The following is a 27,624-nucleotide window of genomic DNA, read 5'->3' on the forward strand; positions in this document are numbered from 1 at the left end:
AATATAGGTTGTGCAACTTACTCCACTTTACAATATAATTTCTGAACCTAAGATTTGGCTAATAAAAATAGTCATTCCCTCTAGTCAATATACAAGTTAAAAATCTTTGCAAGGGCAGTTTATTTGATCAAACCTAACACTCCAATGTTAACCTTCTACAACAAGACTCCAGTGAATACATAACAGTTTTGAATCTGCAGTCACCGATCAAAAAGACAACTCATTTAGTACCATCAAAAATCTTTTTACAAGCACCAAAACCCCTTTTCCACATCTGAAGGGATTTGCAGCTTCAATGTTTAAAACAGCAAGTTTGCAGGTGCACGAAGGGTTTAACATTTATAGAGGATATTTAGTTTCTTTATGTCCAGGGGGCTCAGTCGGATCCTCTGTCCAATGTTTTGGGCTTTTTTATGGGTTACAATAGTTGGATTCCCATCCACACTGAAAAACGACCTGTACAGAAAGTTAAAATCAGTGGATAAACAAATAAAAACACTAGTGTTTAAACATTTCATACCAATTAGGCAAGAGGAGTTACTTACGGTCCATAGTGCATGATGGAATCATAGTCATAAGGCTGGTTTAGAGTGTCTCCATTTTTTACTTTGAAGTTTCTCTTCTTGCCTTGAAAATAAAAACAGTATTTGAATTCAGAATTTTACCCTCAAGAGATGGTACCATCAGTTATATCTTTAATGGTCACCACATTAATCATCTGGCAAAGGGAGATCAAACATTTACCTTTTAAGATTGTACTAGGCCCAACCATAATGCCTTTGGACAGTTCATAAGAATCAATTAAAGGTTTTAGCGGATGTCAAAACACCGCCTGCACATTCTAGAACCATCTTTTAAAGATGCAAGAGCCCGTTTAAAGTTGGAAATTAAGGGTCTTCAAGCACATTGCAAACAAACTCCTTTTCCCCCAATCTCAGATTAATTTTTGTGAAGATCTAAAAAACAATATAACACCAATTAGGCTATTCCCAACAAGCCCTTTTTTCAGCTCCCCCCACCTTTTATAAAGAGCATTTCTTTGGAGACTACACTGGAATTAAAGCAAGTGAATAACAAAAGCTGAGCTAAATCCATTCAAGATACAAAACTAAAAACCTTTAAGCATAAAAAGCCCCAATTGTTGTACTTCAGGGCTCCAAGTGTATTGGTTCAGCCTCATTGGTCATGTCTGGATAAATCTTCTAGAGTAAACCCCAAAAAAGTCATTTGATAGGCATTTACTTGGAATGACGCTTGACCAGTTGATGGAAATGTATTCGTCTCTGTCATTACGAGTGTGCTCATGGTATAACCCTAAAGCATGTATAAGCTCATGGGCCAGGTTGCCAGTGGTGCAGGATTGGGCGAAGTAGACTGGCTGACTTCCACCAGTCATGCCAATGAAGGATGCGCAGCTGGAGTTAAGAAAAGAAAGAGTCTTCAGAATGAGCCATGGACATTTTAAACAGTTTATAACTGATGCTGTTGGAATTGGGTTAAACAATTTTCCCCATCTGGCCATTTTAGGCAATGAAAAATGGCTTCTCATCATAAGCCATTTTGTTTACTGTAGATCTCACCCTTTGCCATCTTTAATACTAATATAGTGCAGCTCATCAGTGTGTGGAATAAAGCGAATACAGGTGAATCCTGATATCATCCTGAAGGCTTCCTGGATTTCAGCCTGCCGCCCTGTTGGCACAAAGTAATGTTTGAAATCAGAACAGACTATTTAAAGTCAGATTACCTGAAATTACTACAACTCACCAAGGTTTGGGCTGATTTCGTATGGGACAATGCCATTTGCCCACACAGATTTAACAGCATTCCGGTCCTCCTGCCAATTAAAATTAACATTAGGGAACCACTAAGATTTAGTCTAAGAAAAAAAAATTTTTAAAATTTGACTGACCATCATTATTATGTCGCCCTCAATCTGATTCCCTTCCAGGTCTACACCACAAGACAAAGATTATTTTTGTTGAATTTATTGATTCAGTTACTTACAAGGTGTGTAGATTGTACCTTGTAAGGTCTCTGCACTCTCATTGGATGCCCCTGCACTCCCGTTGTGTGGGGGAGCCTCGTCCCAGGCCACTGCCGCTGCCCTTGCACTCCCGTTGCGTGGGGGAGCCTCGTCCCAGGCCACTGCCGCTGCCCTTGCACTCCCGTTGCCCTGGTGGGCCCGGTCCCAGGCCACTGCCGCTGCCCTTGCACTCCCGTTGCCCTGGGGGGCCCGGGCCCTAGCCAACGCCCTAGCCCTTGCACTCCCGTTGCCCTGGGGGGCCCGGTCCCAGGCCACCGCCCTAGCCCTTGCACTCCCGTTGCCCTGGGGGGACTCGTCCCAGGCCGCCGCCATAGCACTCCCGTTGCCCTGGGGGGACTCGTCCCAGGCCGCCGCCATAGCACTCCCGTTGCCCTGGGGGGACTCGTCCCAGGCCGCTGCCATAGCACTCCCGTTGCCCTGGGGGGCCTTGTCCCAGGCCGCTGCCGCCCTAGCACTCCCGTTGCCCTGGGGGGCCCGGGCCCTAGCCAACGCCCTAGCCCTTGCACTCCCGTTGCCCTGGGGGGCCCGGTCCCAGGCCACCGCCCTAGCCCTTGCACTCCCGTTGCCCTGGGGGGACTCGTCCCAGGCCGCCGCCATAGCACTCCCGTTGCCCTGGGGGGACTCGTCCCAGGCCGCTGCCATAGCACTCCCGTTGCCCTGGGGGGACTCGTCCCAGGCCGCTGCCATAGCACTCCCGTTGCCCTGGGGGGCCTTGTCCCAGGCCGCTGCCGCCCTAGCACTCCCGTTGCCCTGGGGGGCCTTGTCCCAGGCCACTGCCGCCCTAGCACTCCCGTTGCCTTGGGGGGCCTTGTCCCAGGCCACTGCCACCCTAGCACTCCCGTTGCCTTGGGGGGCCTTGTCCCAGGCCACTGCCACCCTAGCCCTTGCACTCCCGTTGCCTTGGGGGGCCTTGTCCCAGGCCACTGCCACCCTAGCCCTTGCACTCCCGTTGCCTTGGGGGGCCTTGTCCCAGGCCACTGCCACCCTAGCCCTTGCACTCCCGTTGCCTTGGGGGGCCTTGTCCCAGGCCACTGCCACCCTAGCCCTTGCACTCCCGTTGCCTTGGGGGGCCTTGTCCCAGGCCACTGCCACCCTAGCCCTTGCACTCCCGTTGCCTTGGGGGGCCTTGTCCCAGGCCACTGCCACCCTAGCCCTTGCACTCCCGTTGCCTTGGGGGGCCTTGTCCCAGGCCACTGCCACCCTAGCCCTTGCACTCCCGTTGCCTTGGGGGGCCTTGTCCCAGGCCACTGCCGCCCTAGCCCTTGCACTCCTGTTGCCTTGGGGGGCCTTGTCCCAGGCCACTGCAGCCCTAGCCGTTGCACTCCCGTTGCCTTGGGGGGCCCGGTCCCAGGCCACTGCCGCCCTAGCCGTTGCACTCCCGTTGCCTTGGGGGGCCCGGTCCCAGGCCACTGCCGCCCTTGAACTTCCGTTGCGCCAGGGGGGCACATCCCAGGCTGCCGCCACCTTTTCACTCCAGGCAACTAAAAATTTGTTTTACAAATGACATCACATTTCTAATAATAATTACATGAAGACAGTCCCAAGTGTTCTAAACATGTGTACTGTCTATACAGGAAAATATTGATGGGTCAACGGACACCGATGCATCAGAGCATGCAGAGAGCTCATACAGTAAAACCCTGTTTTGTTGCACTTCTCTCTATAGGAAAGTCACTTGACCAATACAGGAGTTGTTTCGAACATACCAATGCGCCAAAATATTTATAAGTAAGCTCATCTCTGTCAGGATGCATCTGACAAAAGAATCTCTGATCTTCTGCTTTTCAATTTCTTATTTATCCAATATACACATTTCAAATTGAATTACCTTAATTTTCATATTTTCTGTAATCGTAGTTACAAATGACTTCACATTACAACAGCCATCTACAGCCAATCCTTTTATTCAGAGTTTTTGGATGTCATCTCTGGAAATCCTATTGTTCCTTAATAAAATTTTGACAAAAAGATCCCAATCCACATCCATTCTTTTCATAAATTGTTCACATTAGGATAGGTGTCCACATTGACTGAATGTATATATAAAAAAAATACATTTAAATAAACATTTGAAATACAATACAACATTTTAAAGGTCAGGTTGGCAAGGTGGAAACTCTTCATGAAACTAGTGATGGGTTAATGAGGAATCCCAAAGGGTTTTGACACATTGCAAGACCGTTTTGAAATTGTCTCACAGAATACTGACACCTGCTGGACCTTTAAAGACACTACAGGGAGCTTATTTATCAGACTCAACTGAATTTATTTGATGACCTAGTACAATGATATAATTGAAATTATATCCATGTTTAAACTTAAAATTTTTAGATGCAGCTAATGAATAATGAGAACATATATCACAACGTGAAAATTGAATGAGAATGCTGATGGAGTAGGATTTTAAATCATTTTTAAAATAGGTACAGTAAAAACAGTTCATAAACTAAGAATCAATTTGGAAAGTTCAGTTAGTAGGTTGAGTGATAGACGACAGAACGAGAAAATGAAAAAAACGCAACAGCTGAAACGTTTCTATTCCTTTTAGGCTGCTCAAAAAAATTCTTGATAACTTTAAGAATAAACCGCATGCAGCCACTTTGGACCCATCACCAATGACAACCCATCAATTACACAACGTTTTTCTTTCCTATAATATTGCCAAGAAAAATAAGTCGAAATGATTTTCTAACAAATTAGATTTTTTTTTAAACAATGAAGCCTACCTGTTGACAAGCAGCCAAGCAACAGCAACACCAAACAAGGATCCACACTCATACTGACTGCAGGAGGAAAAAACTTTGAATCCACCAGCCTCTCTTTTCTGACTTAAAAAGGAAAACTCTCATCTCCACAGCTGGGATCACTTCCACTGATTGTATTGTTCCTAAATCAAGCACCAGGGGGCGCTGTGTTGTTTCTCCTATTCAATACTACAACATTTAGAAATTAGATCGTTATTTGAGCATATTTCAGCATATTCTACCCCTAATATTTAGGTTTTTACACATTAAAATGTGATGTGTCCTATTATTAATGTTCTCTACTTAAAGGGAAACAACATTGTTTAGAAAAAACAATGAGCTGTTTTTTTTTTTCTTTCAGAAATGCCAGTAATGGCAATTTTATTGCCTCTTCAACCAGTAACCCCCCTTGACACAACTGGCCAAGACTCGACAGACTGCTGTGTATTTAGCAAATATCTATTTAAACACATAATAGACAATAATATGCAAGTACGCAGAATCAATTGGATTTTATTATAAATTCTGCCAAAGTAATTTGTCTTACTACATGATGGCCGCTAGGTGGCAGCAGATAACTCAAATTGTTTTGTTCTCAGTCGTTAATTCCTCAAAATTCCAGCCGTGGGACACAGTTCCGTGAGAAGCATGAACCTTTGCTAAAACGTACCGTTTTGGGTTTGATTTAAAGGTTTTAATGTTAAATAATGGAAGTATTTGACAATTTACGTTAAAAAAAAACTCCGTCAACTCGTTTAATGCCAGGGTGCGTTCAGGGACTAAAGGAAAGCATCGGTCATTTGAAACTTGTGCTATCCAGGGTGTTGATGCAGCGAGCGCCCTCTGTGGGCCTTGGTGAGGGAATCTCTTATTTTATCAGATCTCCAGAAAGTAGTTTTCTGATTCCCGAAGAAAAAAAAAAAACCCCCAAAAAACACACTTCCATAAAAGCGTGTATTAAGAGCTGAGAATTTTTCACTTGTTTTAGTATTTTGTTTTATTTATAATGCATCAACTCCAGTGACAAACATACGACATTAAAACATTAAACCTCCCCCCTCTGTTCTTCCCAAGGCATATTTAAAAGGACTTTTTTCTAAAAAAAAAAAACCCACACAAATATTTAAGGGTTTCTTTGAAAGACATGATGTTATTTTAGGCTAGATATTGGTTTTAATATAGAAATAGAGCTAATACTTCTCATTTGCATTACCTGTTTAATTTTAAACCCCTAATATCAACGTTATAATAACAAAACCCACTAATAATGAGTTTCAACTCATTCAACTTATAAAGCTGACCATTAAGAAACTTTTCAGTTAAACTTTTTTTTTTTTTTTTTTTTTTTTTTTTTTACAAATCTGTGTTTCTGGCCCCTACGTTGAAAACATAAACTGTAAAAACAGTAGTAGGTCATTTTTTCTTAAACTAAATGTATTTTTCCTTGATTTGATGAGATCTTTAAGAAAATTTGCCAACGGAGTAGAATGATTTACACATAAAACAAGAAAATCTTGGTGCAACTGCATCTAAAATACTGATAAGGGAAAAGAAAACTTATTCCTTTGGCAGATCATTCAATTCACCTGCTTTGATTATGGGCAAATGCATTGATTTTTCAGGAATGTTTTCTTATTTAAATAATTTTTCACAGTGTAATAAATAAATATATTTCTTTTGATGACATGCTCTGACAGAGGAGACTTTAACTGATTTGACTCTTCTTTGCTGTTGTTCAGTATACAGCACTTTGGTCCTTTATAAGTTTTAAATTGCCTTATAATAAAATTGGATTACAATTCAATATTTCGCCTTTCAGATTTACTATATACTAAAAAACATATAAAGTTAACTTATTTTTAAGTTTTATTTCAGTCTAATATTTCTCAGAATTCTGACTTTAATCTCAGAATTCCGACTTTAATCTCAGAATTCTGCCTTTTTTCTCTCGGAATTCTGACTTTAATCTCAGAATTCTGCCTTTTTTCTCGGAATTCTGACTTTAATCTCAGAATTCCGACTTTAATCTCAGAATTCTGCCTTTAATCTCAGAATTCCGACTTTAATCTCAGAATTCTGCCTTTTTTTTCTCGGAATTCTGACTTTAATCTAAAAATTCTGCCTTTTTTCTCGGAATTCTGACTTTAATCTCATGAATTCCTAGACTTTAATCTCAGAATTCTGACTTTAATCTCAGAATACTCTGATGACTTTTAATATTCAGAATCTGACTTAATCTAGAATCTTTTCAGATTACTTTATTGTACTGTAAATTAGATCTAACTTCTGGCCAATCTTTTCGGAATTTATAGTTCTAAGTCAATAAACATTTAAATCACGGTAAATTTCAGCTGACATTTGTCTCTCAGTCAGTTATTTTAATTCTGAACACTAATGTGCCTCGATTAAGAATGTATATTTGACAAAATAAGATAATTAAAAAATCATTTAACTTCCATTTATTTTCAGTGACAATCTCTTTCGGTATTTATAATTTAAAGTAATATAAACTAATTTAACTCTACGAGTAAATCTTGTCAGAGCTGACATTGATTGGTCACTCTCCTATGTGTTTGTTATCAAGCATACAGATGCCTCCGATTATAATGTTTTAAATGAAAAAAATAAACATTGGTAATTCAATTTCGCTTTCAGGAATATTTTCTTCATTTAAATAATTTTTCAAGTGTAATAATAATATATTTCTTTAGACTGCTGACTCAGAGAGACTTTAACTGATTTGCTTTTTTGCTCGTCGTGATTCAGTATAACCAGGCACTTTTGGTCCGATTCTGATTAATTCAAATTGCTTATAAATCTCAAAATTGCATTACAAATTCAATACTTTAAGTCTAAATTTCAGCTTATTTCTCAAATCGACTTTATAAAAACATATAATTCTTTTTTTCTCGGAATTCTGATTTAATCTCATAATTCTGCTTTACTCAGAATTCTGACTTTAATCTCAGAATTCCGACTTTAATCTCAGAATTCTGCCTTTAATCTCAGAATTCCGACTTTAATCTCAGAATTCTGCCTTTTTTTTCTCAGAATTCTGACTTTAATCTAAAAATTCTGCCTTTTTTCTCGGAATTCTGACTTTAATCTCATAATTCTGACTTTAATCTCAGAATTCTGACTTTAATCTCAGAACTCTGACTTTAATATCAGAACTCTGACTTTAATCTCAGAATTCGGACTTTAATCTCAGAATTCTGACTTTTTCAGAATTCTGACTTTAATCTCAGAATTCTGACTTTTTTCTCAGAATTCTGACTTTTTCTCATATTGTACTGAAATAAAATTAAGAAATCAGTTAACCCTTTCTTTTTTTCCGTGGCCCCAATCCTCTTCGGTAATTTATAGATTTTAAAGTCAATATAAACAATTTAAATCTACGGGTAAATTTTCGAGCTGACATTATGGTCCTCTGCCATGTCAGTTTATTTTAATTCTGAACAACATAAGAGTGCCAACCGATTAAGAAATGTATATTTGACAAAAAAGATAAATAAAATAAACATTTAATTCCAATAGACGGTGCAGAGGTAGACAACGTCTGGTCTGTTCGAGCTTCAGTGAATTAGAAGTGAGTTTTCCCACTGACATTGAACGCCTCTACAGTCAGCACCCTGTGGGTCATGTGACGTCCTGTCATGTGATTCGGTCACTTCCTACTGGTTCGGTTCAGAGCCGATCCTCTCTGCTGTATCATGTCGTCTTAATTGAGCGCCACAGGCGGGATCCAGCTCGGTAAAGACATGTTTATCCAGGATATATCGACTCAACGCGGGCCTCTGAGGCTGGTTCTGTGGCTCTGCGTCGGTGTGGGGTGTCTGTTGGCTCGGTCCGGAGCAGAAAAGGACCGCAGCGGCAGCTTGTGGTACCAGGACCTCTGCAGGTAACAAAACACACCTCCTCCACTCACACTCACCAAAACTCATTACACTGCCTTATTTTGTCTGTAACTAAACAGTTGGGCTAACTAATCAAACCGGGTTATCTGTGTGTTAACTGACGCTAAACCGTTTTTTTTTTTCTCGCTAATGTTTTATCACGTTTGACGTGTATCTCCAGCTGAAAGCAGCTCGTTGATCAGCCGTTACGGAACCAAGTTTTGAGCGATACCGCTCGCCGTCTGTCAAGCTAGAGACCAACGGTTCTGATCCGGTTCTGACCGCCTCCCCAGCTGACCCAGATGACGCGTATGCTAGCAGAGATAGGATGGGAAGAACCGCTGCCTGACAGGACCAGCTGGAGCGCATTTAACCTCTGTGTTTTAAAGAGCCATCGATCGGTTCGGCTGCATTCAGCTAGCTTATAGCATTTATAGGAGTTTATAAAGAGAAAAACTGAACTCAAGTTCCTTAAAGTCGGAGGGAAGTCGGATTTAAATGTCAAATCATTCTGGCTTAAACATGTATATAAATGTACTCTTTATCAGACCACATTGTCCCAAAAGTTAGAAAATTTCTATTTAATAAAAAAATATTTTTTTTTTCGTTATTTTATTCAGGCCAGTTAGTTATACGTCAGCTTGTACACCTAAATTCGGCCAATCATATATCAACGCTCATCTGTCAATCAAATTCTTTCGGTCATAGCATCTTGATTCATATGTCGCAGCTAATATATGCAACTAGGGATGCACGATATAATCGGCCCCCTATCGGTATCGGCCTTAAAACTGAATATCGGACATCGGCCACCCCACCGATATTTAACCCGATATTTGATCAGCTTCTAAGTTTCTAAAGTCTAAAAAAAAATATATATATATATATATATATATATATATATATATATATATATATACTTCTTCCTCAAAAACTTCTTTTTTACAGACTTATAGACTTCTAAAGACGAGGGAAAAAATATTGATACATTAAAATTATCACAATATCTTCATATGCTGATATATTGCCATTTAAAAACACCATATCAATCTCTTTTACTAATGAAATATTGCTATATGTCATCGTTATGCTACGAAATCCCCCGAAAATTCACGAAATTTTGCCATATTTTTATATGCTGATATATTGACGCGGTATCGATCTATTTTACTAACAAAATCTCACAAGAATTTGCAAAATATCACGAGAGTTTGTAACGGAACGATGAAATTTCACGAGATTTTGAAAGTAAAATAGATCGATACCACGTCTGTGTCTTCGGCAGGCGTAGAGCTAACAGAACTGGTGGCGTTGCGACGTATACGGCTGTAAAGGCTGATTTATACTTTGAAACTAGGTCATCTGCTCAGGTGTTACAATGAACAAAAAGACGTTCCAGCCCCTTCCGCAGACACTCTGCTGCACCTCTCCTAAATTGTAGGTGACCAAAGACAGGAGACCGGCTTGTTTTGTTTTTTAGCCGCAATTGTGGAAAACAACTTGTTAAGTTTGACCAGCTAGATGAGCGAGGTACGCAAGAACGCTGGGACCATTTTTCCACCTGGATCCCCGCTCTTTTTCACCATCATGTCTCTCTGTTGTCAGACAAACTCGCCCCCACTTCTTCACCGCCTCGGCCGTATCTAGACCCACAGCTTACCATGCTCAAAATTGAGCATAAATCAAAAATGTCTGCCTCATGCTCACTGCGACACACTGCTGGAGGGTATTAACAGCCCTTAAAGGGGAACGCTGTTTGTTTTTTTTTTTGTTTTTTTTACATTAGGACCTTGATTTTACGTTATTACATCATGTTCTACTCTCCCATATGTGTTTTGTGTCATTTGGAGCTGTTCTGAAGATATTCCGTTAGGTTCTATCCAACTAACGTCTTCCTATGGGCAACGACTTGAAGGCACAAACTGAACTGTTCATAATTTATTCTATATGGTACGCCAGAATTCATAACATGTAGGCCAATCACTGTCCCCCAGACATCCACGGTTATATTTTTTATATTTATATTTTTTTAAACAAAGCGGAGTGTGTATGATGTGTACCCACTCCTGAGAGCCCATTTCTCCCCGTGCACGATCTGTTTAAAAGTTACTGTAGCATCGCCTATAAAAGATTACTCTCCACAAGAACATTTGCTATTTTTCCACTATGTCAGACTCACCACCGGTAAGTGAAAATGGGGACGAGCTCGTAGGACGGCCTTACGTAAACATATCACCAGAATGATTTACAGTCAGGAGGAGGACTTCTTTTGATGATCCATCCGGAAAAATAGCGTCCTCTTTTATACCTATCTAACTAGATAAGTAAACACCACGCTTTCTTATTTAAACTGATCCAGCTTTACAGTATGCAGTCTATTGCTGGAAAAATCGGATTATTCGTGATCAATTCATTATTTGAATAATCGTCAACTAATTTAGTGATCGATTAATCATTAACTGTATTAAGAGACTGTAAAAAATGCCTTTGGCTGACAGAGCGACCCACTTAGAGCAGTAATTATACCAAAAATGTAAAAAAAAAAAAAAAAAAAAATTTCATTTTAGATAAAAAAGCTTTTTCGTCTGTCAATACGCTCTGTCCAGAACTCCTCAAGTGGAACCGTTTTAGATTCACCTGGTTTAATTTCGTAAAAAGTCTGCTCTAAGGAACCTTTTGCTAATTAAATAATCGATTAATCGAAAAAGTTATAGATCGATTTGCAATATCATCGTTAGTTGCAGCCCGAATGCAATCTGGTCTCTCTTCTGAGTACCCACAAAATACATCTTTGATATAGCGCATTGATTGTTTACTTGGCCGGACCCGTTTAACATGGACAGGTGAATGTTACATCCGCAACAGCGCTTGAATTTACCAGAAAAATAGGCTACAGGCTTATGGAGTCATCTGTGCTGAACTACAGAGGCTTCATTCTGCTCATCAAACAATGTTTTAGTTATAAAGGGTAAAATTAAAGGCTATTTTAAAGATATTGACTGAGTAAAAACTCACATATTGTCTCTTTAATGGGCAAAACTAAATGTCGTAACGTTTTTGCGGCCCTCTCGCCAATATGCCGACTTATTGCAGGTACAAAAAATAAAATAAAACCCACAATTTATATAGTCTTTGAGTGTCCTAAATGTAAAACATATAAAGTCCAGGAATTGTCTGTCTTTGGATCCCATACAGCTCTCCTCTTTCTGAAAACCTCCGTATTTGCTGAAGCTTTTTAAAACGTTTAACTCATTTAAAAAATTTTTTTATATCGTTTAGTTTTCTTTCATAGTAATTTGCATATGTAGACATTTGTTTATTTAAAATGTTTTGTGATTGAAAGAAGTGTAGATGTATTGGTATATAATAAAAAGAAAAGGCCTCACAAACTGATTTAGGACAATAAAAGTAAACTCATGATTCTTGCTGCAGTCACTCGTTTTTTCCAGAAATGCTAAATGACATGAAGTCTGCTAATTCATTCTGGTTTTTCACTGTTTGGTTCATCCAGTGTTTTTCATTTTAAACATACTGACTTTCTGATTTTTGTATTTTTTTTTAAGTGTTGTACAGTAGTGATTGAAACAGATCAATTATCTTAAACATAGATCCTCAAAGGCTGGTTCCCTGCAACAATAACCTCGATGCTGATGTTTTGTTCTTTTCCTTATCTAGAACTTTATCAGAATTTCTTTTTATTCGTTTTATTGTTGTATGGTTGATGAAACAAAACATGCAACTCTCCAAAAACTAGATGAGCCAGACAGGAAGTTGGACCCATTAAAAAGTCCATCCACACTTTCACATTTCCTACATTTATGTACACAGCTGTATCTGGCATCGGTTTGGCTTCAGTGCCTAGCTCCAGGACACTTGGACGTTCTGCAGGGGAAATCACACTGCCATCTTCCCATTTACCCATCAACTGCTTTTCATGCACAGTCACAAAGTTTCACTTTATTAAATCATAACTTTAATGCATATTCTCTGCAGAATTACAATTGCAAAGTACTGCTTTGATGAAGCGATGCAGTTTTTCATACTGGAGTCCCATTTTACCTGCCAGTGAATTATTTTGCACGTTTTATTGTCTTCCATTGCTTGATGGCTACACTTCGGTTAGAGTTTAATGAGCAGGATGCTAAATTCATGGAGAATATAAGGGAGGCTTAAACGGATAATATGATCTCAAAATGCTAAAGTAAAACCAAAGGTAATGGTTTTATTATTTCTTTTTACATAGTAAAAAAATACAACTTCTTATACAGTGTTTATTTGCTGATTTACCTGCTACCTAAACAGTTTTACTTTGATCTGATTATGATGTTTCTTAAACTGTAGTGTTTCTGTTATGGTATGGGTAATTATATGATAACTTTTGGGTTTTTGTTCTTTTTATATATATATTTTTTCTAGTCTTTTATGTAGTTTTTATTTGTTTTTTGATGACCCTAATACTTGGATTTCCCAACTACTATATATTCCCATCCATCAGGATCACAGGGATATGTTTCCAGCTGTATGTTGGTTACAGCTTTCCTCTCCAAGGATATTTCTGTTCAATTTTACAATTTATCTTGCTTTTCACAATAACAGAAGAAGCTGAGCTTTGCAATGTTTTTAAAGAAGTGCTTTAAAATTGAAACCCGCCTGCACTGTTGCACATTTTGTAGCACTGTTGCCTTGCCTCAAGAAAAATCATGGCTTCTCTTTAACAATTTTATAGCAAATTGTCAATAGATCTAGTGTAGTACTAGCTCTAGTTCCTCCCTTTTACTCTTAAAATGGGTCTGTTGATAAAATTTAGGGAGCTGATTTAAAAATTAAATGGATAAATAAAAAAGTCCTGCTGATTTGAAGGAAATTTAGCATCCGTCGCTCTGGTGGCTTTTGAAGGCAGAACATTTTCTCTAATAGTGAGGGCTGTGTTCCTTCTTTGGAGCTCTCTCTGTGCAGCTACTGTCTAAATATTGACACAGCCATAAGAGAGGAATGATAACCAGTTACCTGGATGTTCACACTGCCTGGCCCTCATTAACTTGTTTTGACAGTTTGTTCTGAGAAACATTAGTGAAATGAAACTCTTAATGGTCAGAAATGCTCCAGGATTAACCTCATTCCAGTACTACTGGAAGGTGTCCTGATTCTGGAGAATCTTTATCATTCAGATATTTTACCTAAAGGGAAGCTTTAATCCTAAACATGAGTTCTTTGCATATTCTATTCAAAGGGTGTCTCACTGTTTGGCTACTTTAGTCCCATTTTTAATGCCTTTATGAGGATTTTAAAATCTGCACACACTCATCGCCCAAATTCTTTCTTTCCTACTTGTCTTCTTTCTCTTTCAGTTATAAATGGGAGGCTGTAGACCAGGACAGAAATGTGAAATACACCATAAAACTCTGTGAGTCCTCACCCCCGACCAGCTGCGGGGCGAGCGCTGCAGTGTGCGCTCAGAACCTCGACGGAGAAGAACCTCGCTCAGTTGGTGAGTACAGTGGACTGAGACAGCGTTTCATCTCTCTGTCATCCATCTGCAGGAGCTTCTTTATGCAGCACGTTTATTTAATACGCACATTCAACATTCCAACCATGTAAATGTTTCTCATGACTTATGACCCAACAGTCATTAAGTCACAACAAGTGAGTCTCAAGTCTTTGAGCTTATTTTTAAATCAAGAAAATGCCAAGTCTTGAGTTATCCCTCAAACTTTTTTGACACGAGGAAGCAAATGATTTTATTTTTACTGTGATTATTTTTTGCTTTAAATATTTGACTTTAATGAGAGTGTCAAGCCATTTAAGTAAAGACTAGATAAAGGCACAAGTCATTACTGATCGAGTCAAAGTCGAGTCAAGAGACTTTTCTAAGTTTACACCTCTGTTTTTAAATGTTCTGTAGATTATTGACCTCATTCTGTTTCTGTTGTTGCAGCTTTTCAGAAAATTGTCCCGAATTTATCCCCTGATTTTATGTATTTTTTATTCTTTTAACCTTCCACCTACTGTACTTTGATACCCCGCCTCCTGTTAAGTAAAATATATCAGGATTTTACTAGCCTGGTAAACTAACCCTACCCACCAGCGGCCAAAATAATTTCCTGTGAGTTTGGTCTAGTCTTGATGAATGCCCCAGGCCCTAGAACCGGCGGGCCAATCATAACGCAGAAATGTGTTTTGGATTTTTGGATGCAAAGCGGGCGGGGTTTTTAGGACGTGATGACAAAGCTGCGCAACGCTGGAGAAAGCAAAACAAGGAAGATGACAACAACTATTGAACAATTTTTGTTTGACGTAGCTTTGGAATCAGTTTTGGAAGGATTAAACTTTGGGTTTTTGTTGAATGGTGAGAAGAAAGAGGCTCTACGCTCATCCATTTTTAAGAAGGACGTGTTCGCCGTTTCACCGACAGGCTGTTTGTTTACATTCCCATCAACAATCTTCCGATGTCTCATTCATCGAGGCCAGACTAAATTACACATTTAATCTCACATTTAGTCTGGTTTATCAGGGTAGGATTTTACAGCATTTTCTAAGTGTTTTTTTTTTAAACCCAAGCCTTATCTGTTTTAAAAACGTCAACACTAGAAACTCTTGCTTAACTTGTGGTTCATAGCATCTTTATGGCTGTCATTTTCCAATATTTGGTCAATTTACAGCTGATTACAGGAAAACGGTGTAGCTGTGGTTCATCTCTAAGGTCCTGCTCATTTTTAGACCAGACGTCTGTAGGTAATATGATGGGTGCAAAGATATTTAGAATAAATAGCAATAAACACATTTTCTTTAAGCCACAGGAAATGGTGTAACCGTGTAGTTTTTATCTCATACCCCGATTGAAATGTATATATTGGGGTGGTTTCCCAGTTACATTAAAAGATAAGGAATCCCAGGACAGAAACGGCCTTTCTCACTAGTTTGTTCAGTCTCTTTCTGCCCCGCTCTGTGCTGCCAGGGGCCCAACAGACAACAGCTTAGAGGAGGGATGATGCCACCACAGAGTCATAGAAGGTTTTAAGCAGGGGCCTGCTTAAACTAGACTACTTGGATAATTTGTTTTAATAATAACAGAAACCTTGTATTGTGAACCAGTGTATTTTATCATGTTCCTATTCGATTTTAAAGTTGCTGTTTAAGTTTGTATTTCTGCTGCTTTAAACTAAGGCCCATCTAGGTGCTGCTGTTTATAACAGCTCTGATAAATGCTGACTGAGCTATTGGTCTGACGCTGTATGGATCAGTGCTTCATCAGAGATCTTATTTCTGTGCTGATCAGGACGAGCTGCTCCTCCTGTGTGTCAGCAGCATCCTCATCTCCAGTCAGACAGGCGCTGAGCTCCAAAAACAAGCTCAAATAATTTTACCGAACATTAGCTTTCCTAGTATGTATCCATTATTCAATCATTTTCGACCTTATTGTATTTGATTAATCGGTTGAGTTGTTTTCTCAGCAACTTTAGATTTTCTAGCTGCGGCTCAAGGGCTGTTGTAGGACTTGGAATTGTTTTGTGTGAAAGATTTTAATTTTTTGCTTTTATTTGAATATGTTTTATAAGACTCACATCTAAGGATAATTTAGAGAAGCCAATTAAACTAACAGGCATGTTTTTAGACTGTAGGAGGAAGCCAGTGTTTTGTCAGATGAGGATACCCTGTCAGACCAGCATACCCATAGTCAATACCAGTTTATCCCTTTAGTTTATCCCTGTTTACCCCTTTATATTTTCCCTTTAGTTTTGTATAAAAAAATAAACTTTAAACTACCTCAATGGGTGTATATCCCTTTAATCATGTACAACAACAACAAACAAAAAAATTTAATTACTTACTTTTTAGTGTTTTGTGAAGCCTATTGTGATCAGACCTTGAATAGTTTTTTCGTACATGACTAAAGGGATAAACTCAAATCTGATGTCCTGGGCATGCCTATTGACAATGGGTATGCTGGTCTGACGGGGTACGCTCACCTTACAGAACACCGGAGTACCCAGAGAGAACCCACGCATGCACAGGGAGAACATGCAAAATCCATGCAGAAAGAACCCGGGTCTGGAATTGAACCCAGAACCTTTTTGCGGCAAGGTAGCAACGCTAACCACTGTGCCACTGAGCAGCTATATGCCTTTCTTTAATTGTGAAATAAAATCACCCTTTTTTAATCTATATTAAGGCCCCTGAATACCTTTATGTTGCAGATTGTGGTCTGCTTGGCAGAAATATCAGGCTGTCAGCAGCATTACTTTTCTGATATCTGCAAGAGTTTTTAGCTAATCTATTCTGTTTCTCTTCCTGATTTTTCTATTTTCTAAGCTATTAAACCATCAGATTAAGAGCCCGTCTCCGTGGTGACCAGAGTGGTAGTTATCCACTAATGTATTTCATTGTTTAGGCAGTTCGTTACACGGGTCCGGTGTTTTTGGAGACTGTTCTGTCTATTATAATGCTAATTTTAGAAACCCAGAGAGAAACCTTTCAAAACGCAATTTGCAAGTCTCCATGTTTACATGTGAACCAAGTCTGTTCTTAAACAATAACATCACAGCTCTATCTCTCCCGGTAACCCACATTTGGCCCAATCTCTCAGACGACAAGAGAAGTGTTGCTCTTCCGTTTTTTGTTCAAAAATTGGCTTTAGAAATCTTTAAATCTTTGTCTGATTGCCTAGATGTTGCTGTTTTTACTCCACAGAAAGTTGCCTGCTTATTTTTTTTACCTGCTTCTGTTGAAGTTTCATAGCGCCTCCTATTGGCCTGGTGAACCTGTAACAGTGTTTTTGTTGTTACTTTATCCTTCCCTGTTCACACAATTAGTTTTTTCTTGAATTTGTCAAACCCTGTTCATCTGCGTGGGGATGAGGCATAAACATATTGCCAGAGAACTAAAATAAAATGTGTTCTCAGTGATTAAAATAAATATTGCTTGATTTAACTCATTTTTGTAAACCTCAAATATTTATTCAAATTAATCTCTGTACCACAATGCGCTTGGACTCTGAGTCAGTCTCGGCGTTTAGTCATTGTAAGGCCTGCTAAAAACTTCCCTTATTCTTCTGCTGACCTCTTTGGCAGCCAGACAGAGTTATTTTAGGCCTAAAACAACATCTTGTCCTGCAGCCAGAGGTCACAACCCGTCCCCTGTTGAATATCTGATATCCCTCAGTAGCCAAGTCCTCACTGTCACTTTAGGCCTTGTTGATTCAAAAACAAAAGCTAAAGGGAGGATTTGTTTGGTCGCTGTTTTATATAATTGCTCTAATTTAGTAGCTTAGTAAGTTGGACTGAGGAAGAGGTCTTATGCAAAGGAGAAGAATCAGTCAACAGTGACCAAGCAGCAGAGGTCAGATGATTCTGAGTTAAATAACTGGGGCTGACTTTTCACATGACCCAGGAACACATCATCGGAGCTATCGGCTGCGCAGACACAGCTGCTGGCTTGAGGCTGTATTTGTGATACAGCTCAGCACTTATGGTTATGCTGTCTGCTCAGATTAGGCAGACAGCATAACCAGAAACCTTCCCATTGCTCCTTTACTCCATCAACACCTTTAAAGAGCAGCATTGCTTTTCTGCTCTACTCAAACAAACTCCAACCCTGGCTTGCGTCATCATCACATGACAAAATAAATATCATGTGACAAAACAATCTCAGAACACATGTACATAAACACAGCATAATGAAAATATACACTGGTTTATTAATATTAGCTCAATTTTATTAATTGCACTCTCACCTGCCAGTGCTTCGTATGACTTATATATCCCAGAATTCAGGATAATCGACGCTCTCTTAGCAGAACGCTGAGCATACAGACTTCTCTTATCTGCTGCTGTCTTTGAGTTTAGTCAGTCATTCTCCTTTATTATCCTCCTGGGTTATCAGCCTGTCATAAGCCAGAGTTCACCAAGACATAAACACATCAAATCACAGAAAACATTCACTCATTCACAAGGGAACATATTTGTTTTCTCATATTTGCAGTCTAGGCGTAACATTTTTTTTTCTGCTGTCTTATAAATTGTTCTCTGCCTGCAAGTGTCAAATATTTACAGACCGTTAACTTTACAGAGTTTCAGTCCACTGACCTGTCAAGTTCTAGAACTGAACTTGTCATGTTTTGCTTTTTTTTCCCACAGTAGTTTTTATTTCTTAAGGTTTGACATCTTAAAATAAACTTGGTATGGCTTAAGAGGTTAGGACACTCAGTCCAGCTGTCTGTTGGAGATAAAATCATTAAATATGAGCCTTTGGATCCGCCCCTGCTAGATGGAGTATGGGATTTAATCAACTTTTAGCTGATAAAACTCCTAACAGTGTGTATTGATATTTTTTTTGCTATTCAGGTGATGTTTCCCTGCAGAGGCTCTCTGGCACCGTCCTCGATTATAACTCCACAGAGACATGCTCCGAAGGCAATAACCCCATTCAGACCAGCATCAGCTTCCAATGTGGGAAAACCATGGTAAGACAGACAATGAGCTAAGCAAGAAATCTATAATCAGAGTATGCAGGACTGGTTGATTAAGGTTTGCATTATTCAAATATGCTCCATTACATCAGCAGACACCTGTTCTGTGCAGCTGTTTAGCTCTGCCAGCTTACACACAAACCCTGCATGTAGGGCCCTATAATTTCCGCGATCACGGAATCGCGGACGGAATTGCAGAATTGGCAAATTAAAGCGGAATCTAGTGTAAACGCGGAATTTCTACATTTGAAATGAAGTTCTGTTTTTGTGTGGGAGAAGAACGTACGTCGGGGGGGAAATACACACCGGGGGACGCAAATCTGGACGACACAACCCCTCTCGCTCCGTCATTTCCGCTCACCTTCCCCCATCAAAACATTGAAAAAACGGCGAAGCGGCTCTCCACAGCTCCGCTTTCAACGAAAAAGTTGAGAAACACGATGCTTAGCCCCGAGTACAGAGCCGAACAGTTCCCTCGTGACTTTTACGTGTCAGGTGAACTATTGTTTTGCAAGTTTTGTCAACATTCCATTGATTGGAAGCACAAAAATACATGCATAAAACGGAAAAAACTGAATTTTCAAAAATTAAAACTAGGAATGCACGATATAATCGGCCCCCTATCGGTATCGGCCTTAAAACTGAATATCGGACATCGGCCACCCCACCGATATTTAACCCGATATTTGATCAGCTTCTGAGTTTCTAAAGTGTAAAAAAAAACATAAAATACTACTACTTCTTCCTCAAAAACGTCTTTTTACAGACTTAAAAACTTCTAAAGACGAGGGAAAAAATATTGATACATTAAAATATCATAATATCTTCATATGCTGATATATTTCCATTTAAAAACACCATATCAATCTCTTTTACTAATGAAATATTGCTATATGTCATCGTTATGCTACGAAATCCCCCGAAAATTCACAAAATTGTGCCATAATTTTATATGTTGATATCAGTGGCGGCCGGCCCATAGGGGGCGCTGGGGCACCGCCCTCCCTGATAAGAAGAGAGAAACGTAAAATATATTTTTAGAAATTAACTCATAAATGTCAGTTTTACTCTCTAGAGTGTGTACCTATAAGCAAAACAAATTATATAAACTACATTTCCCTATCTACTGTCATTAATTTGTGGATTTCCACAGACAGACTCCTACCGTCTCTGTTCTGGGGCTGGGATCAGACTGACCCACATTTGCAGAGAATCTGTCAATCATGTACCATTGCTAGGTGAATTTAATGGCCAATCAGCGTCTCGGAACTTTATGGTCATGGGGCGCTGAAAATACTGCGCTTTTACAGGCTTCTGAACCCAAGCGCAGGTGCAGACGATTAGAGGGAAGATGGCGAATGTATCGAACGAGATGCAGCTTCCACCAAATTCGGTGAGATCCTTATTTATCTACCCGTTTGCCAGAAGAATATCCCTGTTGTAGGATATGAACATTTCATGTCATGGTTATTGTGACTGTGACGAATCCACCTCGTCGCTTAAAACAACCTCTCTAACTTTGCGCGCCACACACACATTCCTGTTATACTGTGTTTGTGAGGACCAATACACTCGCGTTGAGCCCAGTAGCTCCATGAACTTAAAACACACAAGCTGTTCCTGGTTACCTGCTGGCGTATTGAGGGTGCACACTTAATATTTCAGTGGGGTTAGCCGTGTGTGTGTGTGTGTGTGTGGGTGTGGGTGTGGGTGTGGGTGTGTACGTGTTTATGCTATGGGGACTTGTCATCTTCAGTCTGGCTGCGTCTTTGCTGGGTTCAAACCCAGTTTGGTGTAATTGAATAAGTCAATGAATCTGTGTAAAATAATTAAGTTGTAAAAATTATTTGTTTTTGTACATCAATTGTTTGTGGAGGTAATATATGGACAAAACTGATTAATGAGAAGAAATCAGAAATAAGAGAGCCTGAGGTGAGGGGCTTAAACTATTTAATGAGGGCTGTGGGAAGAAAAGCGGCAATTTTTGTTTTCTGTTTCTTTGTTAGGCTACATTGCTGGTAACTGGAGGGAGGCTGAGGCCCAGAGTATCTTTAGTTTCTTTTGCTCCCTGTTTTGAGTTTTTGAGCACAATAAATCACCAACACCGGTAACCCGACTGAGACTGGATTCTTGGAGGCCAAAGAACCCCGTCACAGTGACCCAAATCATCACTGTTACTATTATTATATAGTAAATTCAATCATTTCTGTTAAATTATATGTATTGTCCAATTGTTTATTTGAATTCTTATTCCGGATTAGTTGGAGACATACACTAGGCTATATCAGCCCCACCAAAAATATTTTTCACCAGCCGCCACTGGTTGATATATTGACGCGGTATCGATCTATTTTACTGACAAAATCTCACAAGAATTTACAAAATATCACGAGAGTTTGTAACAGAACGATGAAATTTCACGAGATTTTGAAAGTAAAATAGATCGATACTGCGTTTTTAAAAATCAATTTGATATCAGCATATGAAAATATATTTCAGTATATTATTTTTCAAAGTGTCAGAAATGGATAACAAAACTGCTATTTTCAATGACTACTTATTTTTGTCCAGCTTTAACATCGGTATCGATATCGGTTATCGGCTACATGAGGTTTAAAATATCGGCATATCGGATATCGGCCAAAATTCCAATATCGTGCATCCCTAATTAAAACGGAAAAAACGGAATTTGGGGGAAAATAAAATGGATTTTATAGGGCCCTATGCATGCATCAGAAATTCTGCAGATGCTGTAAAGAGCTGCAAAGTTGTTCTCCATGGTGTCGCTCCCTGACCTGTCCACTGTGTGCCATCATCTCAATGATGGATTCCTCCATTTTAATGTCATTGTTTCAAATGGCACAATGTTTTTAGGCTTAAACTGGATGTTCGTTTTAACTGCTAGCATGAACAATAACGCCGTATATTGTCTGTATGTTGCATAGCTCATGTGTTTCAGCTCTTAGTTAAACGTTTGGGATGATGTCAGCCTAAAACAACTATCTGCAAGGTTTGCAGCTCTATAGTGAGACACAGTGAAGCTTTGTTGAATGTTAGCGGTGACACCTTTTAACTGCTGTAAGAATAACAACACTTTGTTAAAGTGTCAAATGTAGACACAACCTGCAGAGGAAATGTTGTTCTGCTGTTTTCACTTATCTGGTTTTAATCTGTAACAGTTTTTAGTAAAACCATAACCTCGGCAAAATCAAACCCCACCCAGTTACTTTCAGAACAAACCTCTAGTTAAATGTAAACCTGGAAATTATGCTGTCAGATCTTTATTTGCATAAAGTGTAGATGGAAATAAAACAGAACTGGGTGGGGGGGTGGGTTTGTACAAATCTCGCAAATCTTGGGTCTGGTGGAGGCGATCAGACTGTGGCTTTGTTACTGATGTCTCACTTCCTGTCGAGTCACAATGAGAGTAGTTCTTCTACAGAACAAAAGCGCTTTATCTAGTGTATGAGAAGAAAAGGAAAGGCCTCAGAAGAGGCAGATATATTCCGGAATGCTTTGCACGGAGAGCTCTCCTCGCAAAGCATTATGGGATTTGCTGTTACATCATAGGGGGTGTAAATCACACCAATGGCGATTCAATTCAGTATCAATTTCCTGACCCAACGATTAGATTGTTTTTAAAACTAAAGAATATACCACGAAACGATTTGGTTTGATAAATTTTTTATTTTTTAACCTTACAGGCTAGACAATGTTTCTAATTTGAAATAAATCAATGTAAGCTGTAATATTGTTATGCATTTTATTTGAGAAACAACAGCAAATAACAAAAGTATCAAAGTTGTACTCCACATAGGCCTATGAAAACCTTATTCACTGCAAAATAATAATGCCTCTGTGTTATAGATTCTGAAAGGCCTTGCATCAGAAAATACTGCAAGCAGAAAGAATGTAGTGGCTAAATGAAGCGAGGTAGGAGGGCAAAATAGATTTAGCGCCACCGCAGCACGGGAGTCAGAATTACGTTCAGGAGGTAATGCATAATATAGACCAAAGGAAAAAAACAAAACACGTTGCGAACGTGTTGATCGGCTGTTGGATCGACGCATCTATACAAAGCGATTGTTATTTGAACCCCTATTACAGTGGCCCGCTGTAGCCAAAGGCTGTTGCTACCCGATAGCGGCGACTAATCAGAGATGGCGCATGGCACCTTCCAGTGGGGGAGGAGTTATGTAACCTACGGAGCAAAAAGCAGTGATCATCTGTCCGAACGGTCAGTTAACCGAGTTCACTATAAAGTCCCCGCTCTATATAGTGACTGAGGGATTTAGGGGTTAGGGCAGACGGCACAGCAAGCAGGTATGAGCTATGAGAACAGCAACTGTTAAACAGAGCGTGCACCAGGAGAAATGGGCTTGTGCATGCTCTTGGACGCTTATTTTTTATTTTTTATATGGAGATGGTGTTTTTTTTTTTTTTTAAATCACAAAAATCCTCCATAATACTTTTAAATTTTGCTTTGATGTCTTCTAAAGAAACCCTAATCCTTGTGTGATTATTATTAAACCTTTATTTAATCAAAAAATCCCCAATATGATAAACAAAAAAATTCAAGGATACAATGGAAAAATATTTATTAATAAAATAAAAATGGATAAATAAGAAAGCTGTTACAAAATATAACATATAATATCACCATAGACTATTTTTTTTTTCAGTGTCCTGTCTAGCAATGTGGGAATAAGAATAACTGTCTTGATGCCAAAAGAGCCCAACAGATTTTACTTTCACAAGTGGAGCAGTGCGGCTATCGCCATAGTGTTCCGCTTGATTTATGCACAGAAATAGCTTAATTATAATTTATTTATCATTCAGTGTAAGTAGAACAGGAAAGGAAAAATAGAAAAAAAGCAGAAAGATGAAAGAAAGAGAAGATAAAAGGGAGATAACGATAAAACATCTTCAGTCTGCTTCATCACCTAAGAAATGTAAAAAGAGCAGCACAACCAACAGATATAGTATAAGAGATACAATAAATTAACACCTTGATACTATCGCTGAAATATAAGCAGTATTATTTAATCTGATATGTATACTGTGGTAGCTGAAGATAAGAATATGGGCCAGCAAAGACTATTTTAAATAATGAAAACGTTTGGTTATCTAACATAACCCCAGTTCTTAGAATAATATGAGCGAGGTGTCTCGCTATGGGATGCAGCCTCCTGCAGCCCTGATAGAAGCATCTATCTCAATCTGCCAATCCTGATTGGCCGGTGGAAGTGCCCGTCATACGCCACGCCCCGTAGCTCCGACTACTAAAGCGTGTGCGGATCACGGCACTCCAATTCAACAAGCAAACCTCTTCTCGCCGCCCTGCAAGAAGGGTCGTCTGGCGAGACAACTCGCTCATATTATTCTAAGAACTGGGGTTATGTTAGATAACCAAACGTTCTTTTTCATAATATTCACTCGGTGTCTCGCTATGGGATATGGTAGCTCCCGTATTGTCAGACAGCTTATCGAACAAGAACCGGCCGATGGGGAAGGTCCACAAGGTCAGTTATGACTCTAGGACCGCACTGGCCACGCACGGTCCAGACACGTCAAGCATGTAGAACCGGACAAAAGTCAGAGGCGAAGACCAATTCGCCGCTGAACAAATGTCCTGAACGGACACTCCCCGAAATAAAGCCCAGGATGCAGCCATCCCGCGGGTAGAGTGTGCACGCAGACCCGCCGGGGGCTGCAGACCCCTGCTTCCATACGCCAAAGCTATAGCCTCCACCACCCAGTGGGCGAGGCGTTGCTTTGTGATCGGCTGCCCCTTACGGGGCTCCGCCCAGGAGACAAAGAGCTGATCACTCATCCTGAAGCTCTGCGTCCTGTCCATATAAGAGCGCACGGCTCGAACAGGGCACAGCGTGTGCGCTCGCCGTTCACCTGGGGGGGCGGCGAACGCCGCTAGCTCGATCGGTGAACAAGAACCAACCACTTTAGGAACAAAGGCCGGGTTGGGCTTCAGAACCATACGCGTGTATTCCGGGTCGAACCGGGTACATGCGGGGCTCACAGAGAGCGCATGAATGTCGCTGACTCGTTTCGCAGAGGCCAGGGCCAGTAACAGCACTGTCTTGAGAGACAGATGTTTAAGACTGGACCCCAACAACGGTTCAAATGGGGGTCCCTTAAGCCCCTCCAGAACCACCGACAAATCCCACTGAGGCAGCAAAGGTCTGGAGACGGGGAGGAGCCTGCGGGCGCCCTTCATAAACCGACAAACCAAAGGGTGTTGGCTCGCCGTTTTGTCTCCAAATCCTATATGGCATGCTGCTATAGCTGCCAGATAAACCTTAACCGTGGAAAAAGCTTTTCCTTTATCAATCAGTTCCTGTAAAAACGACAGAATCGCTGGTACAGAACACTGAAAAGGAACGTAGTCCCGTTCAAGACACCACCGCTCAAACAGTCCCCACTTGGAGCCATATAGGTTCCTAGTGGAGGGAGCCCTGGCGTTTTGGATAGTATTAATTACACTCTGAGGGAGCCCGGCAGTGGTTAAATTAAGCCACTCACGGGCCAGGCCCACAGCTGCAGTCGCTCCGGGTGTGGGTGGTACACTGTCCCCGCACCCTGCGAGAGCAGGTCCCTGCGCAGCAGCAGCTCCCAAGGCTGGGCGCACAGCATCTGGAATATCTCCGCCAGCCAGTGTTGCGCTGGCCAGTGCGGAGCTATTAGGATCAGTCTGTGGTTGAATGCCCTCACTCTGGTGAGAGTGGGGGGTATCAGGGCCAGCGGTGGAAACGCGTATAGCAGCTCGTGCGGCCAGGCGTGCGCTAATGCGTCTACGCCCAGAGGGGCATTCAGAGTGCTAAGAGAGAAGAACAGCTCGCATCGAGCGTTTTCCCTGGACGCGAACAGATCTATCTGAGCGCGCCCGTAGCGCGCCCATATCTGCTCCACGACCTGTGGGTGCAGCGTCCATTCCCCGTACACTGGCGCGCCTCTGGACAGCAGGTCCGCACCCGTGTTCAAGTCTCCCGGGACGTGCGTCGCTCTCAGGGAGAGAAAGTGGGTACTGCTCCAGAGAATCAGGTCGCGCGCCAGATTGTGCAACATGCGGGAGCGCAGGCCCCCTTGGCGGTTGATATACGCCACTGTTGTCGTGTTGTCCGTCCTCACCAGGACATGGTGACCCGAGAGGAATGGGAGGAAGTGTCTCAGAGAAAGAAACACCGCCGAAAGTTCGAGAAAGTTTATGTGAAGGCGCTGGAGGGCCTGGCTCCAGCGACCCCTCACAGACCTGCCCTCGTGAATGCCGCCCCAGCCTGATAGGCTGGCATCCGTGGTTACCACTTTCCTGGACGAGACGGTGCCCATAGGCACCCCTTGGGTCAGGAAGGACGGGGCTCGCCAACAGCGCAGAGCTGTTATACAGTCCGCTGTGACCGTTATCCGCCGTGCGCCATGACGCACGGGGTCCATTCGGAGCGAAGCGACCCAGCGCTGAAAGTCCCGCATGTGAAGGCGGCCGAGGCGAATCACGAGGATGGCTGAGGCCATCAGACCCAGCAACCGAAGGCACAGTCTGAACTGGACAGACCTGTGCAGACGGAATTGTGACAGGCACGTTCTGAAAACCGTCACTCTTTCCTCTGACAGGCGGGCTGTGAACGGAACAGAGCGCAGGGATAATCCCAGAAAGCATATCTCCTGCGTTGGAGATAGGTGGCTTTTTTCCATATTTATCACAAAACCTAAATCCATCAGGTGTTTTGTGACAATGTGTGTGTGAACCCTGGCTTCCTGTTCTGACTGCGCTAACAGGAGCCAGTCGTCTAAATACGTGGCCAGACGTATCCCCCGGCGTCTGAGCGGGGCTACCGCGGCCTCTGTGCACCGTATGAAAACCCTCGGACTGAGAGACAGACCGAATGGTAGAACACGGTATTCGTAACACACCCCTTGAAAGGCAAACCGGAGATATTGTCTGTGAGGGGGATAAATGGGAATGTGGAAATACGCGTCTTTCAGATCCACGGACGAAAACCAGTCGTTCGGTCTTACTAGACGCAACAGAGCTGCATGTGTCAGCATCCTGAACTTGTATTTCCGCAGGAATTTGTTCAGGGCTCTTAAGTCCAGAATAGGGCGGATTCCTCTCCCCCCCCGTTTGGGGACGAGGAAGTATCTGGAATAAAACCCTGACAGACTCTGTTCGGGAGATACGACAGAAACTGCTCGTTTGTCTATCAGAGAGAGAATTTCCTCCCGTAAAACTCGAGCTGATTCTCCCTGTGCATGTGAGTGTATTACACCGGAGAAGCGGGGAGGGACAGTGGCGAATTGAAGCCTGTATCCCCGGGAAATTGTGCGCAACACCCACAGTGGAGCTGCTGCTGCTCTCCAGCTTTCCCATCTGAGAGAGAGCGGGGGAACATATTGCGGCTCCTGCCCCGCGCCCCCCTGTGGTGGAACCGAGAAATGATTCTCGGGCACCACCGGAGG

At 41.2% G+C, this 27,624-nt stretch overlaps 3 protein-coding genes across 3 annotated transcripts in view; 1 reads left to right on the forward strand and 2 right to left on the reverse strand.

The window, feature by feature from the left end:
- Positions 1 to 236: 236 nt before the first annotated feature.
- LOC119795885 (zinc metalloproteinase nas-4-like) lies at positions 237 to 1,918 on the reverse strand. Its single transcript, XM_038304123.1, has 6 exons — positions 1,913 to 1,918; positions 1,768 to 1,837; positions 1,581 to 1,692; positions 1,243 to 1,415; positions 546 to 627; positions 237 to 456 (listed from the first exon to the last, which is right to left on the reverse strand). Exons 1-6 carry the CDS (start codon positions 1,916 to 1,918, stop codon positions 333 to 335), a joined length of 567 nt encoding a protein of 188 aa, XP_038160051.1. The 3' UTR covers positions 237 to 332.
- Positions 1,919 to 2,255: 337 nt separating this feature from the next.
- Positions 2,256 to 4,902, reverse strand: LOC119795886 (spidroin-2-like). Its single transcript, XM_038304124.1, has 3 exons — positions 4,774 to 4,902; positions 2,329 to 3,528; positions 2,256 to 2,278 (listed from the first exon to the last, which is right to left on the reverse strand). Exons 1-3 carry the CDS (start codon positions 4,823 to 4,825, stop codon positions 2,256 to 2,258), a joined length of 1,275 nt encoding a protein of 424 aa, XP_038160052.1. The 5' UTR covers positions 4,826 to 4,902.
- A 3,650-nt stretch (positions 4,903 to 8,552) lies between these two features.
- The window catches only part of LOC119795888 (cation-independent mannose-6-phosphate receptor-like), a gene marked incomplete at its 3' end in the record, with an annotated part of 66,724 nt that continues 47,652 nt past the window's right edge, over positions 8,553 to 27,624 (forward strand). The window contains exons 1-3 of the mRNA XM_038304125.1: positions 8,553 to 8,692; positions 14,036 to 14,175; positions 19,028 to 19,146. Of these exons, the coding sequence (XP_038160053.1) occupies positions 8,553 to 8,692; positions 14,036 to 14,175; positions 19,028 to 19,146 (399 nt within the window). The remainder of the gene's footprint in view (positions 8,693 to 14,035; positions 14,176 to 19,027; positions 19,147 to 27,624) is intronic.

Source organism: Cyprinodon tularosa, unplaced genomic scaffold (assembly GCF_016077235.1).
Source record: "Cyprinodon tularosa strain WSP-4 unplaced genomic scaffold, ASM1607723v1 ctg526, whole genome shotgun sequence".
In the NCBI taxonomy this organism is placed as follows: Eukaryota; Metazoa; Chordata; class Actinopteri; order Cyprinodontiformes; family Cyprinodontidae; genus Cyprinodon; species Cyprinodon tularosa.

Coding starts and splice junctions, on each gene's coding strand:
- LOC119795886 (XM_038304124.1), bottom strand. CDS start 4,825: ATGAGTGTGGATCCTTGTTTGGTGTTGCTGTTGCTTGGCTGCTTGTCA. Junction 3,529..4,773: donor GCTTGGCTGCTTGTCAACAG/GTAGGCTTCATT, acceptor ACAAATTTTTAG/TTGCCTGGAGTGAAAAGGTG. Junction 2,279..2,328: donor CTGGGACGAGTCCCCCCAGG/GCAACGGGAGTG, acceptor CGGGCCCCCCAG/GGCAACGGGAGTGCAAGGGC.
- LOC119795885 (XM_038304123.1), bottom strand. Junction 1,693..1,767: donor CGAAATCAGCCCAAACCTTG/GTGAGTTGTAGT, acceptor TTGTGCCAACAG/GGCGGCAGGCTGAAATCCAG. Junction 457..545: donor TCCATCATGCACTATGGACC/GTAAGTAACTCC, acceptor CTTTCTGTACAG/GTCGTTTTTCAGTGTGGATG.